Source organism: Lissotriton vulgaris, chromosome 8, assembly GCF_964263255.1.
Source record: "Lissotriton vulgaris chromosome 8, aLisVul1.2, whole genome shotgun sequence".
Classification (NCBI taxonomy): domain Eukaryota; kingdom Metazoa; phylum Chordata; class Amphibia; order Caudata; family Salamandridae; genus Lissotriton; species Lissotriton vulgaris.
The window spans coordinates 1,368,349,936-1,368,371,502 of NC_141696.1; the positions used below are offsets into that span (position 1 = coordinate 1,368,349,936).

Sequence of the window (21,567 nt, forward strand, 5' to 3'; positions counted from 1 at the left end):
ATTTATGAGGTCATGAGTAGTGCATTGGGTTTGTAATGTTTGCAAGGTGGACCACGAGTGTTAGTGTTTTTTCATTGCAGAGTATATGCTATTAAAAAATGTTATGTTATATAGGTTTATAAAGCGCACTGTTACCCAAGGGTGTCATGGCGCTGAGCACTGTCTACCTGGAACCCTCCACCCCGAGCCCAGACTGAGACTAACCTAAAAACAACCATGTATTCAGGCCTTTCCTAAATGAAAGATATTCCGTAGCAGACCTTAGATAAAACGGAAGGTCATTCCAGGCATTGTTGCCTCTAAGAACAAAGCTCTTTCCACCCCAGTTAACCTTTCTCGCCCTAGGAACTGCCACCCGCTTTGCTTCCATTGAGCGCAGCGTTCTCCTGAGCACATACCATTGAATGCGCTTTTTGAGATCTTCCGGGCCAGTCCCCATCAGGGAGTTGGAAACCGTGCTTGATTGGGAGCCAGTGAAGGTGACGTAGGCCATTTCTGACTGACACAAATTTATAACGTATGTATTCTAAATGTGTTATTGGATAAGATTTTCCTCACCTGCCATTGAGTACTTTTACTATCATTCTTCTTACAGCCATCATTGGTCCCCCTTTGGACCTAGTTGTGAAATCAAGAACAGGATTTCTGGATTTAAGCTTTGAATGTCCTGTGTATGAGCCTGAACAGAGGTGCCTATCACAAATCTATGGCTCCTGGATGTACATTGTACGGTACTGGAAGAAGGACACCTCTTCACAGGTAAAAAGAAAATAATGTTATTGTTTTAATATGATTTTTTTTAATTCTTGATTTTTTTGTACTTTGCACTTCAGTATTTTATATAATTTTTAAAGAGATTTAGCAAAGTCAGCTAGCAATGTGGCTAATTCTTTTATGAATTCTTTTAGAATTCGCTGGAGATCTTCCTTCATTGCTGCGGACTGTGGGTCTGTAGTCATGGACCTCATTTAGGGGTAGTCAGGGGTCGCAGCTGTGGCCTCTAGCTTGCTCCATGCTACTCCTGGTACTTCCTTTGCGACCCCTGGCATCAGAGGAGGAAAAATGTTTGCTCCTTCTGAAGCCAAGGGCCCCAAAGGAGGTGTCAAGAGTAGCAGGGGGCAAGCTCACAGCTGTGACCCCTGATTACCCCCATTTTACATCCATGTCTGTAGTCTCCTGTGTCTTCTTTCAGCACAGACGTTTGTTTTTTTAATTGTCTTGTCGTGGCTTTGGATATTGAAGTGGCTACCATAAGTGTCCTTGGCTCATGTTCAATTACGCCTTGCTGGCGAGGTGGCTCAGCCCCTGAAGTGTCACCCATGCAGCACCTTCCTATTCGCTGCCCCTCTCTGGCCCAATCTGGAAATGCCCAGCGTCCAACGTTGCCTACCTCCTTAGATGTGCGGTGCGTGGTTTTAACTGGAGACCACCCACCTGCCAAATGCATACCAAAGCCAGCAGGAGCAGATCCCAGGAAACTTAGCAATTTGGGGAGGGCCCTGAAGTCTCAAGCCCCCAGTAATTGGGGGCTGCTCACTATCTCGCCCCTGAGAGCGTGAGACCTCGACACCTCTTCGAGTGGAGCAAGTCCACCAGTCCTGATGCAGTGAATCTGTTTACCTCCTCCTGGTTCCTCACATACTTCTGGAACCCCAGGGAACTGCCCCCTCCCCTTGTGGATGCCAGCCTGCCACCCAAAGCAGTCTCCATACCCAGCTCTGTGGCCACCCACAGGCTCCTCCATAGTCGTTCCCGGCAGGCCTGCTCTCTTCTCCTTCCTCCACTACTCACGGGCCAGCCCGCTCTCTTCCCCTTGCCTGGCTGTGGCAGCCTCTTTGTTTCATTGTTGCTCTGGAGGCAGCCATTTTCATTACAGCTTCCTCCGTTGAGTCAAGAGATTGTCAAGCTGCCAATCTCAGAAAATACTTGCACTTGGCTATTTTGTTTGCTGCTGCCAGCACTAGATGACTCTTGGGAGCAATTAGGATGCAGGCAGTGCTTAACTTGAGCCAGTGGTTTCCAGAATTGGCAGCACCGGCACATATGAAAGTCGGCCACATTGGCGGTGCTGTTTGCCTGATTTAGAGTGAGCACAACAACAGTAGTTTGCTAATTAATTATATGTCAATACCTGCTGCCCATGCTAATCTTGTAGCTTTGGGGGCCTGGATAGCCTTAATTCCTACACTTGTAGGGGTGTGATGGTTAGTAGCTGGTTTGGTGCTGTCATTGAAGTGCTACATGGGGCAATTGGTGGTATAGACTGCATTGGGTTTCTGATGAGGGCCCTGGCATTTAATTGTTTACAAATTAAGCACTGGATGCTGGGCATTGTTCGTTGGCACTCGTACTTCTGTATAACATTTATATGCCAATGTCGGTAGTCTTCCGGGGGAGCTCATAGGAGATGAATCTTGCTGATTCTCCATTTATGCCGGATTTCACGTGACCCTGCCAGATTAGTACGTTACCACTGGGAAGATCTTAGCGTCTCCACTTTGGTGCAGGCACCATATTTTCACAAACTGGCCAAAATAACGAAGGTCAACAAATTTAAAGAATTAAGATACACGACTGCTCTTGACATAAAGGATAATTTCGAGCGTCAATCAACTTATGAAATACGGATCATTCAGATCATCAAGACCATTGCCAAAAGTCTATAACGATCTTATTAAACCTGAAGTTACAACAGGACAAATTCAAAAAAAGGGGTCACAGCTACATGCAAATATTTTTCTGTCCTGAGGAAGGTCTGAAAGAGTTATAGCATACAAGACCGAAACGTCGACCACTGAGTCCATTACTACATCTGCTCTTCATTACACAAGAGACCTTTTTTTAAAAAAAAGTAAGAGTCATTTGTCTTTTATTTGCATTGGTTTGGACTTTTTTATTCAAATGAAATGTAGGAATAAGCTCTCAGTTTCTTGTTCATTTGAAAGCATTATGATCAGTTTTCATTGTTAATATGTACCCTATGAATTTCTGCTCAAAATATATATAAAAGACATATTTTTTGATGTGAAAGTTTTCCAGTGTTGCTTTTTTCTCATGTCTCTCTCTGTCTTATAGTTAGACTTATAATCAATTTTTCAGATACCAATTGGGTTGGAACAGACAAACACCAGCATTAAATTGCGAATCTGTTATCTGCGATAAATATTTTTAAGCAAAAACCCTTGCTGGCACTCTATTGAAGGTTCTCCATTTAAGCCACGCCTCATCAAGGACCATCTTAAAGTCTAAGTTGCACAACAATGTTTCCTCTTCATCTGAGTTGCCATTAATCTGCCCACATTTTAAAAAGGGCCACCTAAGAGTGTAATCTTTTTCAGTGCTGGCACCTAAATTGTGGCACTCACTTTCAGGTTTCTTCAGGCACACCCCTAATCATCTGACCTTTTGCACATCACTCAAATCCGGGCCCTTTAGGAAACTCTGAAATGCCCAGTGTCTTATCAAAGCACTTCCTAGTGTTCATAGACACTTTGTAGTGTTGTGTGTTCTTAACAAAAATTGGGCAACACAAGATACAAAAATAGATATCAATCAGCCAACTAGACATTGCTGCCCACCAATACACCAACAGCACTCTGTAAAGCCGCAAGAGATTACTGCCATTGGCATCCGCAGTCTAAAGCCTAACCGGCCCTGCACACTCACCATGCCCATTCCCTTTTCCTTAATGCTTTAAGTGTGTATAATCAATTAATTTCAAGTGTGTATATTAAATCATCCTTTTTTGGTGAATGGGCCTTGGTAGCCCGAGATAGGACAGTTTAATGATTGTGTCAGAATCTACTCAGCATGAATAAATGTAAGATTTGTCCATAATTTCTGCATACTTTTGTATATGAATTCAAGCATTCAATCTGGTAAATGTTAATCTTGCAGGTGAACAAAGTGACTACAGAACAAAGCTTTGTAACATTATCTAATTTGGAGCCTTGGACTATTTACTGCCTCCAAGTACAAGCAAGTGCTCCCGAATTCGAAAAAACTGGAGAGCTGACTCGTGAAGTTTGTGAGAAAACATCTGATAATGGTATGAGTAACTATATTATATTTTGATACATTTGTTTGCCAGTAGGAAAGACTCAATAAATGAATACTTCACTGTCAGATTAGCAGCCTCTTATGTAATATTGTATTGAGCACTAGCAAATAAACAGAACGATAAGGGACTGAAAGGAAACCTAACTCAAAGGTACTGGAATTAAAAAAACAACAAATCATAACAACCAACAACCTGTTGCTAGGCACAGTCTCTTTGTTAAGGTGGCTGTAAGAAATTGGGTAATTAATTGAGAGGGGTGACAGCTCCACTCAAGTAACAAAACAGTCCTTTTCACGGAAAACCACAAAAGTCACTAAATAAACCTCTGCTTAACTCTTGTAGCGTGGCCCAAAAGCAGTCAGGCTTAACTTAACTGCATTGTGTAAAGTATTTATGCAGCACTCAAGCAGTTATAAGGAGAAAACACACACAAGGTGAACTCTGTTCCGCTTGCAGAGTTTGCCACACTCCGCGTTACGCACGCTCGTCAATGTGAAGTTGGTGAGTGCGAGCGAGGAAAATCCACCTCTGGGCGATATTTTTCCTCATTCGCGATCGTCAACGTCAAGTTGGCGAGCGTGGAAAATCAACCTCCCGGCGAGATTTCTCAGCACGGGCAGTTGGATTACTCATTGCGAGGGATTGCGTATGCTCGCGACCGCTCGCGTTGAGAAACTATCTGTTCAGGGTGAGAAATCTTCTGCTCGAGTTAAACATCTACTGGAGCGGCAGAAAGGAAGCAGCGCCCTCTTGTTGCCATTTGCGATGATTGCACAGTGCGGACAAACACCCAACTCTATAAATCACTGTGAACGGCATTTATCTAACACACTCAGCAGATTGCGGAGCTCCGCTTAGCGCGGCAGAGTTTTTTTTGCGTGAACTCCACCCAGGTATTATCAAAACAGGAAAAACGCAATCTATAGAACCGGTAGTATGGGATTTTAATGTTTAGGTAAAAGAATGCTAAAAAGGACAATGCGCCAATTGAAGTTGTTAATTTGATGCAACAAAGTCCGGGCCTGTGTACGGGAAGGACGTATTGGCATGTCAGATGCAGTTCCTGCATTGACCTTGCTGAAGTCCGCTTGTATGCACGAGGAGACTGGGGATGGTTCTTTTTGATACGAAGAGCTCAGAACCACAGGCTTTAGAGTTTAATGATTGGGGGAGTACATTCTAACACCAGCCAAGGGTCTAGGGCCTGGGGAGCACCTTTTGGTGGTTAGGATCCACTCCATCAAAGGCCAGTCGTAGGGTTCAGGTAGGTCAAGTTGCTGTTGCGCCTGGGAAGCCTTTATAAGTTTGTTGTATTAGTGTGTGGCCCAAACAGAAGGCCAGCTAACTGACCCATGTAGTCAATTCTGGTATACTGGGTACATGGTAAGCAGGTCCAGTCTTCATTCAGGATTCAGAAAGCAGGGTACTTTTCTTCTGAGTCTCCACAGGTCAAGGAGTGTTCTGACCCAATGATGGAAACAAGAATCCGAAGATGGCCTTCACGCACATCGACCTCCAGTATACCATCTGACGTCACATAGGGGCTGTACCTGGCACCAATTGGTGGTCGAAAACGACCAAAACAAGAAAAAGAAAAAGAAACACAGACAATTCCGGACCCAACCACTATTAGGTGGAATGATGCACAGCATGTGAATCCAGAAAACTCTCCAAGCTGCAAAATTACTCCTACTGTTAAGTAACCATTTCGTTCTGAAGGTTCCACGTTAATACCCAGTGCCAGCCAGTGTGTAGGGGACAGAAGGGAGGCAGGCCCAGGTGTGAGATGCAATTGCCAGTGTCAGGGCAGGCTACTCTTTGTAGCTCAGGAAAGGATGAGTACAACCCAACAAGCAATTCTCTTTAGGAGAGGAATACCATTCCCCACACCCAAGTCCCTTGTGTCCCCTGCCTCAAAGGAATATACATCACACCACATGAGATCTATTAACACTCATATGACCCCGGACACTGGCACAAAGCACATTTGGTTTAGGCAGAAAACTGACAACTTTCTGAAAGTCTCAGAATAATGATTTAAAATCGGACTTTACCATTAAAGGAGGTTTTTAATTCGAATTCTAATGAGTGGAAGAGGTATTTCTGTAGCTAGCCTAATACTGAAGTTATCACTTAATAAATTAAATATGGTAACCCAGTGTTAGTCTATGGGAGGGCTAGCCTTTCTTTAGTGAAAAACGACTTTGTGTTTTTCACTCCTAGGACATGTAAAACGTAAGTACATATATCCTACTTTTTAAATACCATGCACCCTGTGCATGGTATTTAAATGTAACCCCTAAATTAGGGGGTTACATATAAATATAAAAAAATAATGTTTAAGCTTGGCAAAAGGTTTATTTGACAGGTCAAAATGGCAGTGTAAATCTAAACTACAGGCTGCAGTGGCAGGCCTGAGACATATTTTACGGTGTTTCTTTAAATGGTTATAGCATTTAATTTACAAGCCCTTGATACATGTTGTGTCATTTTCTAGGAACTTACGAGTAAATTAAATGTGTCAATTAGGTCTATGCCAATTTCACCATGTTTTGGTTGGAGGGTAGCAGGAGTAAAGTGCACAGAGTCGTAAAGACAACAAAATGGGTTTAGCAAAAATAGGGTAGCGAAGTAAAAAATCTGCAGGAATACAAGCAAAAAATTGTCATTTCCAACAGTGGTCTTATATACTGTCTCTACCCCAAGTGCCTTAGTAGTGAACTGCTAACAGGAAGTGGGTATCAGTCAGATAGGAATCAAGCGTACTTACTCCTTTTAGTTTCTACTGTCCCATTAACCACAATCCCCATCCCTAACTCATCCTATGCCTGAATCCTTGTCTTTGCTGGGCCTGAATCCTGACCACAACTATGCTTCATTTTGGAAGAGTTTTCCAGTAGCCATCGCCTACCTTGGTGCAAGTGCCTCTGTCTCAGGCCCTTGTGTTTCATAAGTGTAAATTGTCATCCATAGCATTTGCCACTGGCCGCTCTGTTGTAAATACCTACTTCCCCTGCTGGGACACTGCCCCTTTAAGAAAAATGTCCTGGATGTTCATGGAGAGTCGTCGAAGAGCCAGGTCTTGAGGTCCTTCATGAACTTGGAGAGAGCTGGTGTCTGCCAGAGGTGAAGGTTCCATGCCTTCGCCACAAGGAAGGAGAAGGAGTGACCTCCTGTTCTGGTCTTCTTGATGTGCTGCACCATAGGATAGGAAGAGGATGAGTTGGGTGTTGTCTGCGTACAATACGATGTTGAGTCCGTGTGATCTGACGATGGATGCGAGCAGGGCCATGTAGACATTGAACAGGGGTGGGGCTTATGGAGAAACCTTGGGGGACTCCGCAGGTGGTCAGGGTGGGTTAGGAGGGAAAGGGAGGTAGTCTGATCTGCTGCGTTCTGCCAGAGAGACAAGAGCAGATTCAGTCGAGGGCTTCATTTTGGATTCCTGCGTCCTGGAGTCTGCGGGCTAGGGTGCACTGTGAGACTGTGTCAAAGGCTGCGGAGAGGTCCAGGAGATTGAGGGCCACAATCTCTCCTCTGTCGAGGGGGGAGCGGATGTCGTCTGTCGTGGCGAGAAGGGCGGTTTTGGTGTTGTGGTTCTGCCTGAAGCCTGATTAGGAGGAGTCGATGATGTTGTTTTCTTCTATGAAGGAGGCGAGTTGACTGTTGACGGCTTTTTAAGCGACTTTTGCCGGATACAGGATTTAGGAGATCAGTCTGAAGTTCTTGAGGTCGGTGGGGTCCACCAAGGGTTTTTTCAGGAGGGAGTTGATCTAGGGGTGTTTCCAGTCATCAGGGAAGCAGCCAGTCTCGAAGGAGCGGTTGATGATTCATCAAAGCTCGGGCGATGATGTCTGCAGCTCTGTGGTAGATGTGGTGGGGGCAGGGCTCCGATGGGACCCCTGAGTGGGTTGACTTAATAGTCTTCAGGGAGTCTTCAATGCTGAGTGTGGCCCAGTTGTCATGGTATGGGGAACAGTGGGGAGGTTGTTGTCATTGAAGTTGTCATAGATGGTCTTGATTTTGTGATTGAAAAGGGCACTGAGTCTGTCGCAGAGGTCCTGGGAGGGTGGGATGTCTGTTGTCTCACTGTTAGGTTGGGCAGACTCTTTGATGATGCCGAAGAGTTCCTTGCTGTTGTGTGCTTGGGTGGAGATTCTGTCCTGGAGTGCCTGGAGTGCTTTCTTCCTGGAATATCTGATACTTGTGGTGAACGTTGGTGGCTGCTTTGAGGTTGGCGAGGTCTGCTGTGGTTTTGGAATTCCTCCATAACTCAAGCCATCTGCAGGTTTGTCTCGATTCACGGAGTTCGGTGAAGAACCAGCTGGCTTTCTTGGCATGTAGGTTGGTAGTTTTCTTGAGGGGGGGCGCTGATGTTGGCGCAGTCGGTGATCCAGTTGTGTAGGCTACGGGCAGTGGTGGTTGGATTATCGTCAGTGGCGGTGAGAGCAGAGCTGCTGTGAGAGGAGGGGAAATGGTCATCGGATATCTCTTTCCAATTTCTGCACTGGAGCTTGTGTGGGCGTTTGCAGTGATGTTAGTTTTGAAGGTGAAATGGATGCTGAGATGGTCTGTCCATGGGAGGTGTGGCTGAAGGTGATGGAGTTCCTGCTGTGAAGATTGAGTCGAGAGTGTGTCCTGCTGCTTGTGTGGGTTCTGGCACGATTTGTTTGAGTCCAATGTTAAGGAAGTTTTCCAGGAGGAAGGTGGAGTTGGGGTCTTGGAGGTTGTCGAGGTGGAAGTTGAGTTCTCCCAGCACGGTGTAGTCAGTGGAGGTGATGGCTTGCAGGGTGATGATGTCGGTGATGGAGTCGGAGAAATGTGTGCTGGGTCCATGGGGTCTGTAGATGAGGGTGCCTCGGATGGTGGTGGTCGGGTTGGTCTTTATCTTGAAGTGGAGTGGTTCCATCAGGTCTGTGAGCCCAGCAGTGTAGGTGCTCGTATGGAGGTGGGACTTGTGAGCAATGGCAATGCCTCCTCCAGAGCAGTTGGGGTGGACCTTCCGGGTGATCTTGTCGCCTTCGGGGATGGCTATTGTGATGTCAGCTCCTGAAATGGCGTTCGTCCAGGTTTCAGTAAGGTATGTGACAACAGGGGTGGTGCTGCCAAGGAGGTCTCAGATTTCCACGGCATGTCTGTGGAGGGAACAAACGTTGAGTAATATACATTGCAGGGTTTGGGGTGCGATGGAGTTGTTGCTGGTGGGTGGAGGTGGGTACTGGGTCTCGGCGAAGGAGTGGCAGCAGTGGCGGCAGATGAAGGATCCGTGAGAGTTGAGAAGTGAGGAGAGCTTGCAGTTGTTGTTGTTACTGACTTTGAGTGCATAGGGAGCCGAGAAGCTGTAGCGTTGGCAGTTAGAGAGCAGGGTTCTTGGAGCTGGTTGCGGTCGGGTCACAGACGGGCTTGCCTTCGGGCGTGGCTGCGCAGTGGCCGGCATTGAGTAAGGGTCGTGAGGGGGCCAGGACAGCTTGGAAGTGGGCGGGAAAATGTAGGAACGGCCGTGGGAGCAGCAGCGGTAGGACGAAACTGCAGAAGGAGAGAAAAAGGCTGAAGCATGAAAAAGTAAAAAAGGCGACAGAAGTGTAAAAATTAAATAGAAAGCTGGTAAGCAAATAAGGAATAAGCAAATCAGGGGCAGAGGAAGCCGGCAGGCAAGAGAGAAGGCGAGAGAAACCAGCTAAGAAGTGAATGCGAGGCACAGAGCCTTGAACCGCGGTCGGCGGCAGAGAAGGGCAGTGGCACTACCAAGTGCAGTATAGGAGGAGGTGTGCGCTGGGAGAGTGGAGCCCCGACTAGAAGGTCAAAGGTCTTGCTTGTCACAGCGCACAGCCGCTGGCATTAAGTAGGGGTCGGGGGAGGGCGGGACAGCAGAGAGGTGGGAGCGGGAAAACGTGGGAGGAGCCGCTGGGGCAGCGGGAAGGAACTGCAGAAGGCTGGCGCGTGAAAAAATGAAAAAAAAGGCAACAGGAGTGTAAACAATAAATAGAAAGAGGATAAGAAAATAAGGAATAAGCAAATCAAGGGCAGATGAAGCGAGCAGGCAACAGAAGAGTGGAGAGAAACCAGCTAAGAAGCGAAGGCAAGGCACAGGGCCTCGAACTGCGGTCGGCGGCGGAGTAGGGCAGAGGCACTACCAAGTGCCCTATAGCAGGAGCTGTGCCATAGGAGAGCAGAGCTCGACCAGGAGCTCCAGACAAGAACAGAAGGCTTCAAGTAAAACCAAACAAGAACAGAAAGGTCCAACAGGAACGAAAAATACACCAGACAGGAGCAGAATGCACCAACAGGAGCGAAGGGCACACCAGCAGGAGTAAGGAGGCAGTGTTGCCTAGCAAGGAGTTGAAAGGTTCAGCCCTTTATATACCCATAGACAGGAATCGATGTAACAGGAAGTAAGCAGTTGCCATCTTGGATAGGGAAGAGTAGTGAAAAGAATAGGAAAGGTCACCATCCTGAAATGGTGCAACAAAAACCCTCCCAAAGTTTTCTGGGAACACAACAGTGGAATCTTGGGAAGAAGAAAAGGGAAGAAGATGGTCCCCATGCAGAAGAATAAACATCACAGTGTTTGTAATATTATTCTCCAGGATAAGGTAGGATAATCAGTGCCCCAGCAGAGCTTCTATATTGGAAGCTGCAGTTCCAAGACTGGAACTGCAATATCCTTAAAATTTCAAAAACCTTACAATGGGCCATGTTGTGCCCGACACAGAAAAGAAGTAGGCATCCCGGAATACCAAACGCCTGGTGCCAAAACAGCAACAGAGGGCCACCACATAGAACTGCGGCGCACCACTGAAGAAGAAGGAGGCCGCCTGCAGCGGTAAAGCAGGCAGCATTGCAGGCTGAACCACGACCTGTGGCGCAATAGAATTCCTTTGCAATGCCTCAGTTCATTTACTACCCTACTCACATAAAAGCTAACATCTTAAGCCACATTTGGAATGAAAGCCTATTAATTATGATTAATGATATCTTGCCTTACTCTGCTCTTCTCAATTTTATTAAAATTCTTAATTTTAGCTTTGGTTTATTTGGATATCAGCTCCACTCTGTTTATATCTGCTTTACCTAAACTGGAGGCTCATTAGTTTGCCCAAATTAATTAGCCTGAATCTCTGAAAGCTGTAAATCTAGCTTTTAAAGAAAATTTACACCAGAGTCATATATATTCCATGGTAGAGGCAACACTTGATTTTTTCAACAAAGCCCTGCTCAATGCTGTAGACTAGTCGATTCCATGCTCCTCGAGGAATTCTTGCAGAATCAGACAGTCATTTCTTTGGTTCAATGATAATCTGAGAAATCACTTATTGTGCCTTATTGTTATGTGGTTAATATTCCACCTTCTCGAACCTTTTGTGAGGAATTGGCTAATTTCTTAGTTAATTTGTTTATTAAGATACCAAACTATCTATGAGGGGACTATATACTCAGGGACTCCTCAGGTGGGTATTCTTCACCTAACAATTTGGATTGGCAATCCGACGATTATGTGATCGGCTTTCAATTTGCCTGCCCAGAAACAGAATTAAGCCTTGTCATACAAGTCTAAATCAGGCCCCCTGACCACTGTCTGGTTAGTTTCTTGAAAGTATGTGGAAATGCAATTGCACAGATTTTGACTGACAATATTTCTCTGCTTCTTACTTTGGGTAAAGACTGGGAGGATTGGAACCAAAGAGTAGTAAGACCTATCTTAAGAAAAACTACGTGGACACTTGTAATGTGGCCAACTATCATCCAATCACACTTTAGAATTGATTAGGGACAGTAGTAGCCAAACAATGTACTGATTATTTGGAAACAAACAACTCCTCTCAAAATGGTAACTGGGATTCAGAGCTGTTGAGATATCAGCCTGATCACTGATCATGGAGCCTTGGCAATCATCTTATCACTTGACATATCAGCTACCTTCAACATTGTTGATCATGATAACTTGATATCCCCTTTAGAAGTCTCAGGAATTCAGTGGCAGATGCTGTTGTATGATCATCTCCTTTCTTAAAGATTGTTCCGTCCGATCTCGTGTGGGATTCTACAGGGCTCTTCATTATCACCAATACTTTTTAACATCTTTGTTCTGCCTATGACATCCCTTTTCAAATCCTTTATCTGCCGAGCCATTAATTATGCAGACGATACTCAGATTATTTTTTGCCTTGATCAGCGCTCTCCCAATCCTGCCGGAATTGTACCCAAAGGTGTTTTAGTTGTGCAGTACTAGATGTCCTATAAGTTCCTAAATTAAATACCAGCAGAACAGTATTGCTGTTGATTGGACAAAATTCATCCTGATAGGTGGTCCAATTTTCTTTGGCCTTCACAGCTTAATCCTCGTTCCCCAGCAGAGGCGGTCAAATCACTTAGTCTAATTGTGGACTCACAGCTTTCTATGGCTACTCACATACAGCCCTATACCGTGTATAGCTTCTATGAAGTGAATGTTTAAAAAAAAAAGTTGTACAATATTTTCTTGTTTATGTCCACGGTCAACTGATAGCTCCATGTGTTCTGTCTAGATAGACCTATTGCAATTTTCTCTGTGTTAGCCTTCTTGAATATTTGCTTTGGCAGCTGCACCAATTTCAAAACTTTGCAGTCAGGGTTGCGTTTGCGCTGAAAAGAAGTATTCATGTAACAAAGACTCGACTCATCTTTTACTGGCTGGCTGTAAAAGAGACTTTCCTTCAAGGCACTTTGCCTTATGCAATAACGCCTTTTATGGACTGAAAAAGGCCCCTTTTATTTCCTGTTTCCAGGTTTATTCCCCTGTGAGGAAGGTTTAATCTTATCACTCCATGCATTTTCTTGCCTTTACAATAGTTAGGTCAAGGATAGGTGGGAGATATTGGTGTATGTGGACGTCAATTGTGGAATGCTCTGCAAATAAGTCTTGATTCTATTTCATTGCATCTTGGCTTGAGGAAAGCTTTAAAAACGTTTCTATTTTACTAAATTTTATATTCCCTTCTAGTGGATAAAATCGCTATTTAAGACTTGTGCTACCGCCAAGATGATTTTTTCGTCAAAACAACTGTGCTTTATAAGTTTCCTGTTCATTAATTAATTCCAGTGGTTCTTACTTTCTTTGCACTACATTTCATAATGGAAAGAATACCCTAATTCCTGTAATTATTTATTATTGGGGTCTTTGGTGTTCTTCCTGTCTTGTTCCTGTTCATCCTTGTACTTCAAGGAGTTCCATCTCTGTTAGGGGCTTCTCTTTGCTGGCTTGCTAGTGAATATTTGAGGGTGGTGCCTCTTGTATGTGAGAACTATTGGGGTACTGCAGAAATTCAGGGTAACCATGCTGCTGATTGATTCTTTGCAGTCCCATGAGGAATGATAGATAGGACAGACAGAAAATGTAACTACGGGAGAACAAATGACCAACAAAGTGGAGAAACTGGCACTAGTGAAGGTACCTACTGTGGTAAAATACTGCCCAGCCATTCCAATAGCCTAAAGCATATTCAGTGGTATTTCAGAATTCAACACTGAGCACTGTCAACGATGTAGCAGTATACTTCAACCCCTTCTTAAGAAAGCTTGGGGAGAAAAGTGTGGTAGTAGTTAAAACTCTTAGAAAATAACTTTGTCCAGAATCTACAAATTAGTTTGTAAGTACACTTGTAACAGGAAGAATGACACAAATCATTTAGGATGATTATACAAAAAAAACACCACACCCTCATATACCATCTGAGACACAACCCTAAATTAGGGAATGCAAACAATTATAAGGTCCACCAATGGTAGGTGAATTTTGTAGTCTAAGTAAACATTTCTCAAGACATCTATGTTCTGTCTTCAGTATGATAGGTGCCATTCAATAAATTAATGTATATAATAACTAGAATAATTGAAAACACACATCTGCAAATACACACACAAATTAACATCAAGGCGGATATGAAACCAAAATAGAAAAAACTTGATGTTACAAAAGAAAAGATGTGGGCCTGTTAAGGTACGTAAAATACAGGAGGATGGAAACATTGAATATAGGCTAACGAGAAAATAGAGGCAGCAGGGACATCAAGAAACTGTTAGCCAGCCTAATAGCCTGGACATATCAAGAAGCCCAACCACTGAGGAATCCAACCTAATTCCGTCACTACACTGACAAAATCCGTCAAGATTATCGATTGAGGTCAGTTTGATGAGGAATTCTGCACAAGGCATACAGGCTGGACACGCTGAGAAGAACTAACATGATATTGCCCGTGCTCCATAAATTGAGTAATTTGCTCACTATATTACCTGATTCTTTAATCCCTTTTGTTTGATCTTCATCTTTTACATCCTATTTTAACATTTGCCATATCCTGATCAACTGCTAATAAAACTTGAAAAATTGACCAAGAAGTGGGGTGAGAAGGCTCATCCTGAAAGTAGTGCATAGTGATCAGGATTAATACAGGAATTCAAAATGTCCAAACAACTAGATTTTAACAGCATTAGATAGTTTTGCTGTGCACAATGTGTTCCATTATGGCTGCCAGATGTGCCAAGTGTTGTAAAGATAGTTGCGTTTTACAGGTGGAAGTGGCTTCAATGAAATGGCCGCAGATAGTATTTCCAATGAACACACCTGATTGCTAGAATAGTGACACCTGTGGTGCATTAGTTTCCCAGTATTTAATCTTTTCCCGTTAGTATGGCAATACCAGGGACTGCTCAGTAGTCAATGACCTGTGGAGGATGGCAAGTGTCAATGAAATGGACTCTATCGGAGCCCAGAACTTGATTGTCCCACATAATTTATTTTCATTGATAACATTTTGATTTATTATTTAGATAGCATTTTGCAATCTTGATCATTACTAACATATGTTCCAAAACTGTCTGCACCCTGTAGTGAAAACGATTACATGCATTATGTTGCCAGCCTTCTGAGTTTGGGTATTAAGTTGGTTCAAAGTTTTGACCAAAACAAAATTCACGTTAGCACTATTGCTTCTGATGTTTAGCCTTCTAAAGGAAATTCTGACAGTGTAAACATCTACCTAAAATGCTATACGAATTGAGGGCATTTATTGTGTAGACTAAAATGTAAATGTAAATGTATTTGAGCTTATATAGCGCACAGCTACCCACAAAGGGTTTCCCGGCGCTTGCTTAGGGAACCCGTCCTGGTATTCCCCTGTGAGATAACCCCGGCAGGGTATCCACAAGGTGAAAGCCAGGCATCCCGCCGCGAGGGGCCGTTGTGGAGATTAAGCAAGCTATTGCCCAGAGTCGCAGAGTGTGAACCCGTGAGTTGAGAAGGCACCGGAGTGAGAATTATCGAGTCCGTGGAATTTTTTGAGCCCAAGACCCACCGAGGCGGGGAATTGAACCCTGGTCCAGGGCCGATCTCAGCTTCCGGGTCTGCCGCCTCTAACCCCTGAGCCACACTTCTCCACTGACTGACTAGGCAGAGTTAAGAGAAACATATTACATAACAATAATTATACTCTTGTTATATGGGTACAAAGTCCATTGTTAACATTTAAAAAGTCGATGTCGATGTCGATGTACGCGACATCTGAACAAGTTACCCCCTGGCCCTCATTGTGTCCAAGCACGGTCAAGACCTTTCTGCATTTGTTATCAGGCGGGAGTAATTTATGACTCCATGACTTGTCCCACATTCCTCTTCCTAAAAAGTATCTATGAATTGTTTTACAATCTTCCAAGAAATGTATATAATGGCGCTCAAATCGATTGTACTTTGAGACAGTCCTCAGACAGCAACTCTGTAACTGTTTTCCCGGCCGAAGTGTTTGATTAAAGCACCTGTTGCTATTTTGCCAAACAACTCTTGTCTTTGGTTTTTTTCAAGGTAAATTCACATTCCAGCGACACTACATAGGAAGGACTTAAGGAAAGGCTACAGAAATGTACATATGGAAACATTTGATAAGCCTACCGCAAGGTGCCACAGGGTTTGCACTAATTTTAGAAGTAGGAATGACAAGTATTATTTTCAAATGTTATGTTAGAATCCTGACATATTGGAAACATGATTACAGCAGGTGAAGCCTTTACTTTGTACACCATTAAAAAAACACCAGATAGTAATACAGGCGAACCCTGGTATAAACACTTGTACTTACTAACTTGTCACAGTGTGTTTGCGGCCAACACCTGCCGCCGGTTCTTGCTCCTGGTCACAGGAGGGATACAAAGTTAACAGATAACGCGAGTGTCACTCACGTCTGAGACTCACCTTGGGTATAGCACACCCTGAGTTTTGTGTTTTATTGCTTATAGGCAATTAGTAAACTTTTCACTCATTTAGATAGCATTTGTTATGCTGGTCCTGAAGAAACGCAAAGTGACCTTGACTGGCAGGTGGGGTGTGATACATGTAGAGTGCTTGTGGATCAAAGAACAACGTAGGCTTAATTAGTCCCTTTTTAGGTCGAGCATAGTGCAGCGCAGATGCGCTTCTCTAGGAGATGACCTTTCTGAATCGGTCTGCACTTTTCAGAAACTCGTGCATGCCACGCCATCCACCTTGCAGGAGCGAGCAGCAGCGCACAGGGGCCATCTGTTAGTAATTAGCGTGGCCGCGCTTGTTAACATTTGCCTTGCCTGTCTCGCGGTTGCCATGCTTTTTCCACCCTCTTACAGAAATGTAGCATTTGGCCATGCCGCTTCTTTTAATTTGAATATATATATATTTTTTACATTGCTGCCTTCCGCCAAGAAACGTATATTTGACCATCCCCCTTCTTTAAAAATGTTTTGTCTCTTAATCCCTTCTCGCTTCCATTCTCTCTTTCTTTGTCACCTCTCTGTGAATCTAATTTTATTTATTTCTCTTTCTCTCGCTTTCATTTTCGAGAATGAGATATCACTAGTTTTATGTGGCTTCGTCAGCACTCGCTCCTCAGTGCTGCCTGGCTGTTCTCTGCCTGATTCCAGGTGTACAATAGTTCCACGGGCATTCCAAGGCAGGCGGAATGACACATCCTAACTGCCAGAAGAAAAATGCTGAGAGTAAAATACTGCTGTGAGCTGATGCAATGGGTGAATGCAATCTCTCAAGTAAATAGTTAAATGTTCAAGAACAAAAAAAGCCAATCGCTGAAGGAGGCTGAGCCAAATGACTCTTAAAATATGTGTAAAATGCAGTAGGTTCACAATGAATGACGCAAGCCCTAACCCCTGGGCAAGAGGACAAACTGCATCCAAATTATGTACAAAATCGCCAGTGGGAGGGCTCTTTGATTGCCCCAGCACTCAGTCTCACACACTTCTTCACCCCTTGAACGATTTTAAGGGGTGCCATCAGAAATGCAATGGCTGACTCGACCGCCCTCAGACACCGAACCACCAGTCCACACCTAAAGATTCATCATAATAAACAAATAACAATGGCTTAAGAGGTAAAAGCCGACTTATAGGCATTTTAATTCATCCTTTTCACATAATTACAGAAATTGTGTATACTGCATGGAAAAAGCACTGTAGCCAATTTACTTCATGTGGACAACTTGTAGAATTCCCTATTGGAGCGTGCTCGTGCGCACGAGCCTGGAAGAGACTGCACGAGGTGCAGCAAACGCAGCCACTGTGGGTAGGGGCAGGTGGCAGGCACACACACACACAAAAAAGCTGCTCTGCCAAGGAGCACTTCCTGTCCAAGAAATAGAGCCTCAGTCAAAGCAATCTGCATAATGAAACCACTGCACATGTCCGGCGTCTGCAAAGGGGGAGCTGCAAGACAATCAAGAGCAGTGACTTCAAAAACAAGCATTGGCATAGCCAATAGGTCTTGCTTTTGGGACCTTATAAGTAGTTAGTTATGCAGCACAATTTCCTGGTGCATCAACATCAACTGTTGCATGGCTAAACACTTACAAGGTCCCAAAGGCGAGACCTATTGGGTATGCCAATGCTTGTTTAAATCTTGTTGTAGAACTCTACATGATTTATAAAAGATTAAGCTCAGTGCTTTCTACTAACAATATTAAAATGTTGTCTCAACACCCACTATCTCCTTTACTGCACTTCCACTGAGCATACAAGCCATCTCCACCAAAGTGCCCAATGATGAAGCATGCTGTCTAGGTGGTTGAGGGCTCTCTCGTCCTGACATAGAATACCCTTAGCATCAGGGGAACAAGATACAAAATAATGAATGGGATGTTTTGGAATGTCACATATTAGGACATAGGATTGCAGGTGTGGGAGGACATTTGACAGACCATATCAACATTCCTTCATCCTCTGTATGTATAATTGATTCCCTTATTCTGCCCCCCCTTCTCTGTCTTGTCAAAATCGTGAGTACCTGGTTTCGCATGCCAGTTCTGTGCCCAAAAAACATGATCTGGTTTATTTTGTTACTGCCCACCTGATTGCAACAAAAAACCTGCTATCACTGTTCTTGGGCTGCTGGCCTCTTTAACTGTCTGCTACATATTTATTCTTATGTAAGAGATATTGTTGTTTCTTTGAGCATAATGGGCCCACACTCACAAAACTCACATTCAGTAAGCAAATGTCCCGCTGTAGCAACCTGTCATCTGATGTGACCATTATCTAATGTTGTTTCCATTACACCGTCCAGAAGCTGCTCTGTGGGCCCAACATCGCCTATTCACTTTTTGCAAAGAAACTGTTCCTCTAATCAAGGAAAATGAACTGAAAAATACCTAGCTACCATTGTGAAGGGCATTGCCTAGGGCAATGTGCACTTTAAATCAGTTTTTGATCAATTTGCATCCACAATGAAGGAACGGATGATCCATTTTACGGTTCCATGCAGAACCTGCACTCAGTCTCATACTGTTTCATCGCAGCGCTAAAACAAAATATGGAGCAACAGAACTAAATGGTGCAAAACAAGAACCTCCTGACTGAGGATGAATGTCTTAACTTTCTCAAATTACACAAAAGGCCATCTTGATGCCGAAAACGAATCCTTTTGTGACAGTCTAGCAACCAACCCAAGTCAAACTAATCTCATGTGCCTTGAACTCTAATAAATGCTCCACTGATGTTACCTTGTGCAAAGATTTGTGAAACAAATTAAACACATTCTTTGCAGACGAAATTAACAAGATATGGGGAGCTTTGAACGGCACTCCTCTTCAAACAGAGAAGAATCCTGCCAAACGACATTAGTTTTTAATATGAAGATATTGAGTCCCTTCTTGTGACACTTGAATGCACCTACTGCCTATTGACCCTGCTCCTCCCTGGTTGTTGAAGTACCTGGTTACTGAACCTGCAACTTAATTTTATATGTATTCTATAAGATAGTACATCCTATGTGACCAAACAGCTGAAAGAATGTCCAGTAATACCACTCCTGAAGCAAAAAAAAAGTTTCCACTTTTGATTGATACTTCTAACCGCAGATTGCTCTCCCAGGTGCCTGAATGTGGTCTTCATGTTACAGTTATACACACACTCTTTGGAACATGGCCAGAGAGATCTTGCAGGCTGTCCCTGACAAATTCTGAGTAGCCCTTGTCTAAATGGTTCAGGATTGCCAAATATGTATTACTTATCAATCCTTGATTTAATGGACTGTGTGTGATGTGCCATGTTATGTTATGTTATGTTAATTGCACTTATAGAGTTCGCGATTACCCTTGGGTGTCCTGGCGCTAATGGGCATGGGCACTGCTGTGATAAAGCATCGTGCCTCGATGGGCTACTGGTTTTTTTTAATGACCTCCAGGTGTCTCTAATGGACAGGCTCATTAATGGGGTCCATGTTCTCTGGAGGAAATGCAGACTGGATTTTAAAATGCTTCACAGACAGCAGAATTACGGCCTTCCTCACTGGCCTGCTTAAACCAAATGAACTAAGGTTTCAAGGCGAATTTGTAAGTGCTCCATTAGGTTGGAATCATACACCACCAAAGTTTCATTATTGGCAAGAGAAATATCCACCATTCACTTTGAGTATTTGTACAGGGCAGATCATCTTTTAGATGTAAGATGTATTGATCTTTCTCAGAAATGTATGAATACTTTTAAATTTGTACGCTTCTTTTCCGGAACTCAGTAATTACATTTGCATTAAGACCACTAGATTTAGGAGATGGGAGTGATTTTAACAGTGCCAGACAAGGGAGGCACAATGTGTCTCTTAAAAACAGTACATTATGTCACAACCATATAAGTAAGATTGTGAAAGTAAAGGTTTATAAAATAGCAGGTTACAAATATGGAATAACAGGGTACTGGGTTTGTTTGAAAATTATAGACAATATTTTTGCATTTAGAAATTGAGGCTAACTGTGTGTAGACCAGGGGCCTTCAACATTTTCTGTAAGAAGAGCTACTTGTGTTCATTGTAAATCTTCCAGGGCTACTAATATTATAAGTGTAGTAATAGTAACCACCTCAGACCAGCAGTGCATCAGGCATGGTTGCCAACAGTAATGTAAAAGAAAAAAGGTAATAATATTAGTACTAAGTCTCCCCAGTGCCTCATGATTTATCACGCAAATATCAGCTGTAAATATATTTGGAAAATTCAGCCATTTTTTCCAATTATGAGCATATGATTTCTGAAAATACTCAAATTTTTATCTCAAATACACTCTTTTTCAGTATACATATATTAATTCAACCAATTGAAAGCTTCTAATTTAGTAGGCTGAGCTGCACACAGGAGAACTACTTACAGGCAGCTGGAGAGCTACCCATGCTTATGCGCTACTTGTAGGACAAGCCAAATGTAGACCGTACATTATGATGTCTATTTTAGACTGCTTGACAAGCCTGTGTGTGTAATTTGTGAAGACAAAGTGAGGGGATTCTGGAGCAAACTGTTGAGAAATGGAATCCCATATAAAAAGTAAAAAAGTGCTGTTTTTTCACTTTGTCTTTTTTACACCACAAAGTAAATAGAGCATTAGGAAACCTTGTCCTTTATGACCAATGATGAGGAGAAAAATAAGGTCATTTAGTAAAAACATGCTATCAGTCCTGAAGAGAACTATACCTTGAGTGAGCATTGTGCATTGAACTCATAGCTATTGTTGCCTTGGCTGAGCCCCTCTCTCCCAAAATGAAAGGCGCATGTAGTGCCTTTACTAGGGTGATGCATGAGCCTTAGGCCTTTAGGAGGGAAAATATTGCATCCAAGGTCCACATATTCTATGTTGGCACCCAGGGCCGGACTGGCCATAGCGAGCATCGGGCGGATCCCCCATTGGCTGGAAGGGTGGCGGCTGGTTTTGTTATTGGAGGCCGGTTTTGCAGCTTTGCTGCAATATCTGCCTACAGTAACAAAAGCAGCAGTGCTTCACACTTGCACCCTCCGTCCCCCCTTCCTCCTTTGGAGGGGGAGGGGTTCTGGTCCTACAAAATTGCCAGGGCTGCTTTAGGATCCCAGTCCTGCCCTTTCAGCACCTTAGGCACTAGATCGGCATCGTGGACCAGATGAAAGTGGTAGTTGCTTGGGGAAGAGTGCGTGAGATGTAAATGACTAAATTGGGAAGGAGAGGGTGAGAATGTAGGGTAAAGAGGATACAAAAGACCAG

The 21,567-nt window shown here is 43.7% G+C and overlaps 1 protein-coding gene across 2 annotated transcripts in view; it reads left to right on the top strand.

The window, feature by feature from the left end:
* The window catches only part of IL10RB (interleukin 10 receptor subunit beta), a 432,261-nt gene that overhangs the window by 182,997 nt on the left and 227,697 nt on the right, over positions 1 to 21,567 (top strand). For both annotated transcript variants that reach the window (XM_086935322.1, XM_086935323.1), the window contains exons 5-6: positions 596 to 759; positions 3,898 to 4,048. In XM_086935322.1, coding sequence (XP_086791448.1) covers positions 596 to 759; positions 3,898 to 4,048 — 315 coding nt within the window. The remainder of the gene's footprint in view (positions 1 to 595; positions 760 to 3,897; positions 4,049 to 21,567) is intronic.